Source organism: Zingiber officinale, chromosome 3B (assembly GCF_018446385.1).
Source record: "Zingiber officinale cultivar Zhangliang chromosome 3B, Zo_v1.1, whole genome shotgun sequence".
NCBI classification, from domain to species: domain Eukaryota; kingdom Viridiplantae; phylum Streptophyta; class Magnoliopsida; order Zingiberales; family Zingiberaceae; genus Zingiber; species Zingiber officinale.
In genome coordinates, this window is record NC_055991.1 from 13,309,368 (window position 1) to 13,320,551 (window position 11,184).

Consider the following 11,184-nt stretch of genomic DNA (forward strand, 5'->3'; position numbering starts at 1 on the left):
TGACCAATTCTGAAGTCTTGGCCCTGGTAAGACCGAGGTCTTTACCCTTTTAGGACTAGTGGGTTGCTACCCCATTTTCTATTAGGGAGCGCGCTTTGGTACTAAGCCTGGGCCCAAGAAGAGATTGATTATTATTTTGAAGTATTAAAGTATAAGTTTTTAAACAAGTAAAATAAGCTTCACATAAGTTTAAAATTCAGCAAGTTTAGTTTTCTTGTCTGCTGACATGTTGTTTAGATTTGCTTACATGTTTAGTATTTCAGTATGCTATGTTTCTTTTGCTGTTAGATGAGCATGTGTAGTATCTTCTTTTGAGCATTCAGTTTCTAGATTTCTTCCAGTCACATACATATTCAAGTTTTTATGAGTTAGATAGCGCTTACTAAGAAATTTTGCTTATAGTTGCATTTCCTCTTACTGCAGATAAAGGAAAGGAAAAGTTATAGCAAAGGAAGACGACAAGGAGGTGCGGATGGATATGTGATGCCTGGACTATAGAAGCCTTGGGATTTAACATAAGAATTTATTAAGATTGTCATGTATTTAAAATTCTTTCTTTTAAATTGTTTTGCACATTAGACCTATTATCTGAGTTGTATAATGGTTGCATGCATGTTCAGATTAATAACTATATTTCAGCATGATTAGATTGATGTATAGTTTTAGTTGTGTTCATATGCTGGAGTAGAATGTAGAGATAAGTTATTTATGATTTCCGCTGCTATCAGTTGCATGTTTAGAGAGTTTATGTATTGATCTTTACATGTGAACAACTCCAATTAAGTAAAGTTAGTAGTCCAGTAACGCTCTACCCTCACAGACTAGTAGTGAGGAGGGTAAGGTGCTACAATAGAAGCCTATGGGAAGCGAAGGGAAGAGTTTGAATGACTTTTTAATTATCTTATGAGCAAAGACCTTTTCTTAAATATTTTAGGCTGATCTATTTTAGCAATTGTAGGAGGTCTAGGATAAATAGGAACAAATTTGAATAAATGTCATGCAAATTTCTTTCCTTTTTTTATGTTATAAAGATAGTTTGGTTCTATCATAAAGTACAATGACCTCACGTACTTCTCTTACCAAGACTATGTTTTTGTGTTCACTAGTGTTCAAACCCATGGTTCGAGGACATAATTATGTCAGTGCAATCACTTTGTCTGCAATTACCAATTTACCGATGGATCTGATCTTATTTGAATGGTTCTGTCACTTGTATACGATTCTAAGAGATAGTGAATGGTTCAACGACCTTTTTCATGTATCTATAGATTATATTAGAACTTCTTTAGTCCATACTACAACATGAAAACTTGATCTTGATCACGAAAACTATTAAATGGTCCCCATAAGGCTTATTCCTTGTAATTATTAACCGGAAAAATAGGATGATGAGAAAATCAATAATCTTGTTTTTTGTATTTCTTTATTTTTTAAAAAAGGTAAAAATAATTTGACTATTCTATTTGAAATAAGCGTAGGATTTTGTATGGTGCTGAAGCCAAGTTTTCAATGAAGCCATGTTTTCAATCTGATAGGCGAGTTTGGTGTAAGTTTAATCAAGGATGACTAGGTAAGAATGATCTGTGAACATTAAATTAAATGTATCACATGCTCGTGTAGTATAATTTTATGGTAAGGATGTAAATGAATCAAACAGTTCACGAGTTATTCGGAGCTCGGTTCGATAAAAAACTTATTCGAGTTCATTCGTTTATCTTATCGAACCGAGCTCAAGCTCGATTTCGAGCTTGATAGTTTTATCGAGCCGAGCTCGAGCTTAAGGATATTCGACTCGTGAACTTGCGAACATATTCGTTTGTAGGCTCACGAGCCAAAAAACGAACCTTAAATCGAGCTCTAAAACGAGCTTTAAAACGAGCCAAAAAAATGAGCTCTAAAACGAGCTAAAAACGAATTTTAAAACGAACTTTAAAACGAGCCAAAAAAAATGAGCTCTAAAATGAGCTCGAAAACGAACCCTAGTTCGCTTAACAAATTAGGCTCGTTAACTATGATAATTGAGCTAATAACGAGCCGAGCTCGAACTGTTCGTGAGTTTGATAATTCAAATCGAGCCGAGCTCGAGCCTTATAATAAAAGCTCGATTCGAGCTCGAGCCGAGCTCGAACCCGAAGATAACTTAAACGAGCTGAGCTCGAACCTAATACTGTTCAACTTGGTTCAACTCGTTTAGATGCTTACTTTCTAGTATAAAGTGGTTGTCACTTTAGCTGCGTATTGAATGTATTTATCACCTCCACTGGGCTGTTATTTCCTTTTCTGGTCATGTGATTTAAATGGATAAACAATTAACTCAATCCTGTAAATGGCCAATGAGATTTTCTGTTGTCTTTTGCTTTCAGATGTTTTATTGCTGAACTTTTCTTGCAGAGACAACTATTATTTGAGTTATCCCAGCTACTGGCATATTGGCGAGGGCAATATGACGCTTGTCAGTGCCTAGAAAAGGTACACCTTTAGGAATCCATCCAAGTTATGAAGGTTTTCCCCCATTTTATGTAATCATGAGTCGAAGGAGATCTTTAGCTAACGCTCCTCTAGTCTTAGTGATGAGTAAGATCATCGAGATCATGATGCCTGAGAGTTCTCTATGAGAATATTCCTAGATGAGCTTTTCACTCGATCCTATGATTCAACCAACCATTCAAGAGACGAGCTGGATCTAAAACCCAAACTCAAGTTAAGGCATTCGGGTGCCAACAGCTTGTCACATTTAGATGTGAGTTTAGTTGAAAAACACAAAGGGGTATGTTCCTATCTAAGATCACTGGCGAACGAGCCACCGATAAACTCTCCCTGATGTTGACGAAGTCATTGACCATAAGAAATTCTGCGGAGCTATAGAAGGGAGTCAACAAACACTACGGAGGGCTAAATCCCTTGAAGAGTATGTGAGGAGCAAAAGAGCTAGAGACAAAGTTAGAATGGAGGCCAAGGGTACCTTGATTTGTCTATTCCGACGTTCAAATCAATCTTTAATAGAAGAGAATAGAGAAGAAGCATAGTAAAAATGAAGGAACTTGTAGTGATTTGTGAATGTGTGTACCTCTGTCTGTGAGAGCGAATGTCTTTTATAATATGAAAGAGTGGGACGTTACATCTACAATTATAGAGAGGATGATGTATTTTTGACAGGATATCATATCCTGATAAGATGGATGTCCCATCGCTATATATGAAGGTTACATCACTCATATTTAGTTATGTGGGAGATCTCATAGGGTCACATTACGTCAACCAAGTTATTTCAAGTGTCATGCCAATTTACATGCAATTAAACAACTTGATATTTGGGTCTAGGAGAAGCAATGGGTCAGAGAGGTCGAATGGGGATAAGCAGGGCGTCTAAACGGCAAGGCTGATCGGAGATGAGTTGAGTGTCCGGTTGGCAAGGCCAAATGGAGAGCTAGATCGGTTAGGCCGAGAGGAGCTAGATCAACGGGAGAAGCGTCGGGTTGTGCTGGGCTTGGATCGGTCGGGCTGAATAGAGAACTGAGTCAGTGTGAGAAGCGCCGAGTTGCGCTGGGCCTAGATCGGTCGGATTGAATAAGGAGCTGGATCGACCGGAGAAGCATTGCGTTGTGTTCTGCCTGGATCGACGACCGAATGGAGAACTGAGCTGGAGTTCAACCGGAGTTGACAGGGAGTCAGATTAGAGTCGATGAGACTGAGGCTCTGTTTACTTGGAAGAGTGGAAAGTAAAATTAAGGAAAAGTTTCCACGGTGGAAAAGTTTCCGCCGTTTACTTCATTAAAATTTTCCGAAGGAAAAGTAACGCAATCCATCAGCGGATAATTTTGGAGCCAAAATCGATCACCTCAAAATCGGACGGAAAGCAGCGGATGGAAAAAAAAATGACGCATGTACCCCTTTTGTATTCACAAAATTACACCATATACTAAAAAAAATGACGCATGTAGCCTTTTTAACTCACAAAATTACACTATGTATCAAAAAAAATGACGCATGCACCCTTTTTTATTTACAAAATTACATCATAAGTATTCACCTTCCTCTATCAAGGTAAACAAGTGTGCAAAGGAAAAGATTTCTTCACCCTTTCTTTTCTCTTCCTCCAAAGATAACTTTCTATCGTTGATTCCTTTCTTTTCTTCATCCACACTCTAGAGTAAACATAGCATGAGAGAGGTGGTGGATCAGAATCACCAGTCAAATTGGAGTCGACAAGTACTAGAAAAGTGCCGGATCGGAATCAGCAGGGCTGGGAGCAATGCTGGATTGGTGGAGCCAAGAGGCAAGTCAGATCCGAGATACATAGATGTTTTTAGGTCTGGGTGAGTTAAAAAACCATGCATGTTGGTTGGGTAGGTATACTACAATCTACAAATGCTATAGGTGTAAACATGGGACCTACAAATTTAGATTTGCTGCTCCACACAAATACTAAACCAAGGTTGTAGCACGAATTGTTACAGAATAAATAATAAATTAATGACAATAAAGAATAAAAGTGATTTTAAATTTTATACTATAGCGAATTACAGTATCACTGTGCTATGCATGAACTGAGGAACAAAATATTTATTGTGTGTGACTGGGTGCCTCATCATCTCCTCTTGTGATTGCCAGAAGAGATGGGAGACGGAGCACTCTCTGTCAGGGAGTTAGTGCGTGTCGTTGGAGTGCAAGGGTGGAGGAATGATTCCACCATCTTCGGTGCCAATAGTATCCAAGCTGGGTGCAGGAGGGGCGACGACAGCAGCATGCTGTCGGAGGAAGGCGAGATGAGCGGCTCTGCGCTCGATCTGACTGTGTAACTGGAGGATGATGTCGAGGCATCCTGTGTTTGGGTGCGCAGCGTGCACCTCCGCCTCGTAGATCATGGTCGCCATGGCGACAGCGCGTTGTTCGGGGAGGAGGCCCTTCAGGATCTTCTGCATCTTACTGACCCCGAAAAGGCGGCGAGCCTTCTGGAACTTGCTGTCTTCTGACGCGGGAAAAAACGGCGCGAGCAGGCAGTCTTCCTTACATTTCTGATTCCGAAATCTGCAGGCGGCACAGGCCTTGGATCTAGAACCGTCTCTAGAATAAGAGAATTGTGGGGGCATGGAGGTTGCAGCGGTGGTGGCGTAAGCATCCACAGGGGCATCGATCATCGTTGGATACGACCAGGCGGTGACTGGCTGCGGAGCGGTGAAACCACAGTTGGATCAATTATCAATGAAGAAGAAGGGTGTACGGCAATAAATGAAATTAACATCGAAGAAAAGACGGCTACAACGGATCCAACGCACATTATCAATGAAATAAAACCAACAAATTAATATCAATGCAACATTCGATTTAACGCATTCATGAAATGCAAAAGAATCGCAAATCAAAATTGCTTCTACCGTTCTACGAACAGGGATTAAGAGCGCATCTAAACGGAGACAACAGACAAGGATCGAAAGGGGATGCAAAGGACTATAACGGATCCAGCAGAACCAATAATGCAATAGAAACCAAGAAATCAAATATCAATGCAACAGTGGATACGACGAATTCAAGCAATCTACGGTCGGCGATTCCAGATCGCTTCTGCGAACAAGGAATCCAGCATACGAATTAATATGAAGTGGACAGAAGGTATTCAAGCAATGCAAATGATCAACGAATCCAGATCACTTCTACGAACAGAAAATAAACACAAGTCTAAACGGAGAGAAGGATCAAGATAAAGAGAGGGCGGACCTCGGCGAAGCAGCCTCGGGGTTCCCTGAGCACGATCTTGTCCAGGTCATTGACTTCGTCCTTGCAGAGCTCAAACGGCAGTGAAGGCCCTGCCATGTCTTCTCACGATCGATCGAGATCGATCCCGCACCACCACATCCACCGGAACCCTAGCGCAGATCGATCCAATCGAATCCCTCGCCGCCCTTCGATCGCTGGAAATATCAGAGTGAGGCAGAGGACGAAGGTAAGGATCGAAACTGCGGCACCGGCTTATTTATAGGCGAAGGCTCGGCCGTTACGAGGCGCTAGTCCCGTGGTCCCCACGCCATCCGTTAATAATAAAAAATAAAATTCGAGTCTTACTTTTTTTCAATTAAATAAATGATGAAAATTCACTTTATATATATATTATTCATAGTTTCCATTTAACCTCATTAGGTTTGAAAAATTGAAAAGTTGTTTCTGTAGGACAGCATCATAACTTAACGTCTCAATTTTGCTTAGAGTAAGCAATCGATTTAAACTGATGTGACCGAACTAATTAAACTGGAAAAAGAATCGATCAAATTTTCTATCAACTAATTGAGCTGATTAAATTTTTTAAAACATTGGATCAATTCAACTGATAAAATATCAATTAATTCTGTATTTTCTAATAAGTTATTATGATTTACTAATATTACTATCTTCTAGAGGAAATATAATCAACTCTATGATCAATCGGTGATATACTAGGAGATTTGCACATGAGGAATGAGGAACTAAATCCTAAATGTCTGACCAATAATTTGGATCGACTGACTATATGATGGAGGCCTTGCCCTCGAAGAGTGAGAACCCGGAAGGTTCGATCGACTTTGGCCGCCCGACTGTATACTTAAAGACTTGACCTTGAAGAGCAAGGAGCTAAGTCCTGAAAGATTAAACTAGCACTTTGGGCCGATCGGACATATGTTGAGTGTCTCGACGTTGAGAAATGAGGAGCTGAGCCTCGTAAGTTCGACCAACTCTTGGGTCATCTAGCTCTATGCTGAGTGCCTTAGCGCTGATAAATGGGAAGTTGAGCACAGTAAGCCCGATAGACTTTTTGGCGGCTATATGCTGAGAATTGCTTTGTAGAAGTGGGGAACTTGGCCTATTAAATCTAACTGGCTCTAGGGCTCACCGGTCGTATATTGAGAGACTTACACTTGAAGAGTGAGGAGCTGGGCCCCTTAAGTCCGACCAGATTTGAGATCGACTGCCCGTATGGTGAGAGATTTATGTTTGAAGAGCGAGGAGCTAAGTCTCAAAGGTGAGTGGTTTGCCTGGTGCTATGCACCCTGACTATCTCCTTGACATTGATTGTCACATTATCTTGACTTTGACTGCATATCATCTTGATTATTAGACCCAACTTACTCTCCAAGCCACTCGTAATACGTTGTATCAAATATATAAATAATCTAATTGAATAGGATACTTACCCCTCGCCTAAGAGACAGGGGTTTAAGTTCCAACAACACAATTATTTTTAACAAATTTCTATTAAAAAAACATCATATATATATATATATATATATATATAAAGGTTTTGTTATAAATTCCGAAAGGCTCTGGACGTTTTCAAAAAAATACAATTCAAACCCCAAGCTAACCTTTTTTAAATTCTCCCGGATGTGGCAAAATGACATCATTCTTGTTGCGACGGCCGACAGGGGGAGATCGAGAAGAGGATGGATTCAAGCCTTCCTTTGTCTGCAGCAGCCTATCGACCATCTTATCCACCTATTCGTGCTCCACCTAGGATGTAGCCGCCGCCAACGATTGTGTCTCCTTCCTTCCCAACGACGCCCGACGACCCTCCTGCTCATCTTGATTTCACCTCTGTTGCAGCGCCTTTGCCTACGCAACCAGTCACCGCCTGGTCGTTTCCAACGATGATCGATGCCCCTGTGGATGCTTATGCCACCACCGCTGCAGCCGCCATGCCCCCACAATTCTCTTATTCTCGAGACGGTTCTAGATCCAAGGCATGTGCCGCCTGCAGATTCCAGAATCAAAAGTGCAAGAAAGACTGCCTGCTCGCGCCATTTTTTCCCGCATCAGAAGACAGCAAGTTCCAGAAGGCTCGCCACCTTTTTGGGGTCAGTAAGATGCAGAAGATCCTGAAGGGCCTCCTCCCCGAACAACGCGCTGTCGGCATGGCGACCATGATCTACGAGGCGGAGGTGCACGCTGCGCACCCAAACACAAGATGCCTCGACATTGTAGGAAAATAATTCGGACATGGCATGGCCACGTTTTATTCCGCAAGTTTCTCGTTCATGATTTTTTTTTTTTTCTGTGATATTAATCTTTCCTATTTTAGTGGTATGAGTCATCCTATTCTTATGGTTAAATCTTATCACTTGAGTTGTATTTAAAGGGGTCGAAGCTGTGAAACAAATCAGATCTTAGAACTAAAGTTTCTCCAGTTTTCTATTTTCGGTTATTTGTGCATTGCTTTCCACCTGTGCAGTTTTTCTCCCCTTGCTACTGTGTTTTTTTTAGTGCTACGTGTGTTTTTTTTCCTTTTTCCTGCATCCTTTGCTATTCATCGATTCTGTGCCAACACTTGGTATCAGAGCGTTGGTAGTATAAGACATCTAAGAATCTACGATTCCATAAAATGTCGAGCATCCTAGTAAAGGAGAACGGCGGAGTGTCATTTCCCTATCCGATGCTAAGTCCTCACAATTATACTGTGTGGGCAATAAAGACAGAGGTGATCCTTGATGCCCAGGGAGTCTGGGAGGCGGTGGAGCCAGCGGAAGGAGCCCAGGTGGATGCAAAGAAGGACAAAAAGGCACGTGCATACATCATGCAGTGTGTCCCCGAAGACATCCTTCTCCAGATCGCAACAAAAAAGACGGCGAAGGAAGTCTGGGACAGCCTCAAGACGAGGTACCTTGGTAGTGATCGAGTGAAAAAGGCACGTGTACAAACATTGAAGAGCGAGTTTGACGCTCTCCGGATGAAAGAGACCGAAACGATTGATGAGTTTGCTGGCAAACTCAGCGCCCTAAGCAGCAAGTTCTCCACCCTTGGTGCCACGCTTGAAGATTCCTCGTTGGTAAAAAAATTGCTCGATTCTGTCCCTGATAAATTCTTTCCTATTGTTGCTGGTATTGAGCAATTCTACGACCTTGAGTCTATACCATTTGAGGAGGCTATAGGGCGACTGAAGGCGTACGAAGAACGAACGCTACGACTACGCAGCAACACCAACGGCACTGAAGGTGAGCTCCTATTAACTCATGCCGAATGGCAAATGCGACAGAAGGGGAGCAACGTGGACACTTCGTCAGGAGGAAAGGGGCGTGGGTCCAGCAGCCCTAGTCGTGGCAAATGGCGTGGACGTGGGCGAGGGCGCGGTCGTGGTCGTGGTACGCAACGCCAAGACAGTGCAGGAGGGACTAGCGGCAACAACAGTGGCACTCGAGACATGAGACATATAAAATGTTTCAATTGCGAGAAAATGGGGCATTATGCGTCCGAATGCTACAACAAGCGGCGTGATGATGAGGCTCACCTCACTTGTGCCACCGATGAAGAGCCGACACTGATGATGACCGTGTCCCACGAGGAGTCTGGCACTAGGCGTGAGCGGCAGGATACCATTCTGCTCAGTGAAGATAGGTTGCTACCGGAGATGTACCGCGGCGTTAAGAAAGAAGATAAAGACGTCTGGTACCTTGACAACGGTGCCAGCAACCACATGACTGGCCATCGCGAGAAGTTTCAAGAACTAGATGAAACCATCACCGGGAGGGTGAGATTTGGCGATGGATCAACAATTGAGATCATGGGCAAGGGGACGGTTGTGTTCGAATGCAAGAATGGCGATCGGAAGGCTCTCCACGAGGTATACTACATTCCAAAACTTTGTAGTAATATCATAAGTCTCGGTCAATTGACAGAAACTGGGAACGAAGTGCACATGGAGAAAGATATCATGAAGGTGATTGATAGGAGCGGGAAGCTCTTGATGCGGGTAAAGCGAACACAAAATCGCTTGTACAAGGTAACCTTGAAGACATGCAAGCAAGTCTATCTCCTAGCAAGCCTAGAAGACCCGACCTGGTTATGGCACACAAGGCTCGGACATGTCAATTTTCACGATTTGAAGCTGTTAGGGGAGAAGAAATTGGCAGTTGATGTGCCTCCATTGCCCCAGCCGAACAAGCTTTGCGAGGTATGTGTGGTCGCTAAACATGCAAGGTCACAATTCCCGCACCAAGCAAACTTTAGAGCGACAAAGCCGTTGGAACTTCTCCATGCTGATATTTGCGGGCCAATTTCACCAAGTACACTGGCTGGTAACAAATATTTCTTTTTGATTGTTGATGATTGTACAAGATGGATGTGGGTATTTGTATTGGCAACAAAGAAAGATGTATTCCAAGCATTCAAGAAATTCAAGTCTGTGACGGAGAACACGACTGAGTACAAAATCAAAACACTTCGGACAGACCGTGGCGGTGAGTTTCTATCCACAGAGTTCACTCGATTCTGTGAAAATGAAGGGATCGAGCGGCACCTTACGGCTCCCTACACACCCCAACAGAATGGCGTTGTAGAGCGCCGTAATCGCACTGTGATGGCCATGGCAAGATCTCTCCTCAAGGGTACACATATGCCGGCAAGGTTCTGGGGAGAGGCAGTTAGGCATGCTGTTTATCTGCTAAATCGTCTCCCAACTAAGGCGCTAGGAGACCGTACCCCATTTGAAGCCTGGATGGGGAGAAAGCCACATCTCGCCCACTTGAGAGTGTTCGGTTGTATTGCATACGTGAAAAATACAACCCCTCACCTAAAGAAACTTGACGACAGAAGTTCACCCATGGTATACTTGGGTGTCAAGGAAGACTGCAAAGCTCATCGTCTATTTGATCCAAGGCATGGCAAGCTACAAGTAAGTAGAGATGTAGTATTTCAAGAAAATAGTGAATGGACATGGACTGCAGGTGCTAACCATGAAGAAAACTTACCGGAGTTTATGGTGGAGGATGCACTCGACACCGACGAGGTGATTGTTGTAGCAGATATTGAGGCAGGAACAGAAGATGTCGCACCACCGGCAACAGCCGTGGTACCCATGACAAGAGCATCAAGTCCATCTACATCATCATCGAGCACCCATACAACTACCTCACCTGACTCTCATGAAGGGCCAGTTCGGTTTAGGTCCATTGCCGATATCTACATTCACTCACCAGGACTTTCCAACTGCCTGGCTTCACTCACCAGGACTTTCCCACTGTCTGGCTTCACTCACCAGGACTTTCCCACTGCCTGGCTTCACTCACCAGGACTTTCACCTAGCTTCACTCACTAGGGTTTTCACAACTGCCTGGCTTCACTCACCAGGACTTTCCACATCCGGTCCAGAGAACGAGCTACCGAACCCTCTCCGACTTCCACTTGCCAAGTTCCCATACTTGGACTTCTCCGTGCCAAGTCTCC

General features: G+C 43.1%; 1 protein-coding gene across 1 annotated transcript; it reads left to right on the forward strand.

The window, feature by feature from the left end:
* Window positions 1-7,616: 7,616 nt before the first annotated feature.
* Window positions 7,617-8,077, forward strand: LOC122054693 (LOB domain-containing protein 22-like). The gene is made up of 2 exons (XM_042616132.1): window positions 7,617-7,946; window positions 8,048-8,077. The coding sequence occupies exons 1-2, from the start codon at window positions 7,617-7,619 to the stop codon at window positions 8,075-8,077; spliced, it is 360 nt and encodes a 119-aa protein (XP_042472066.1).
* The last annotated feature ends 3,107 nt before the right edge of the window (window positions 8,078-11,184 follow it).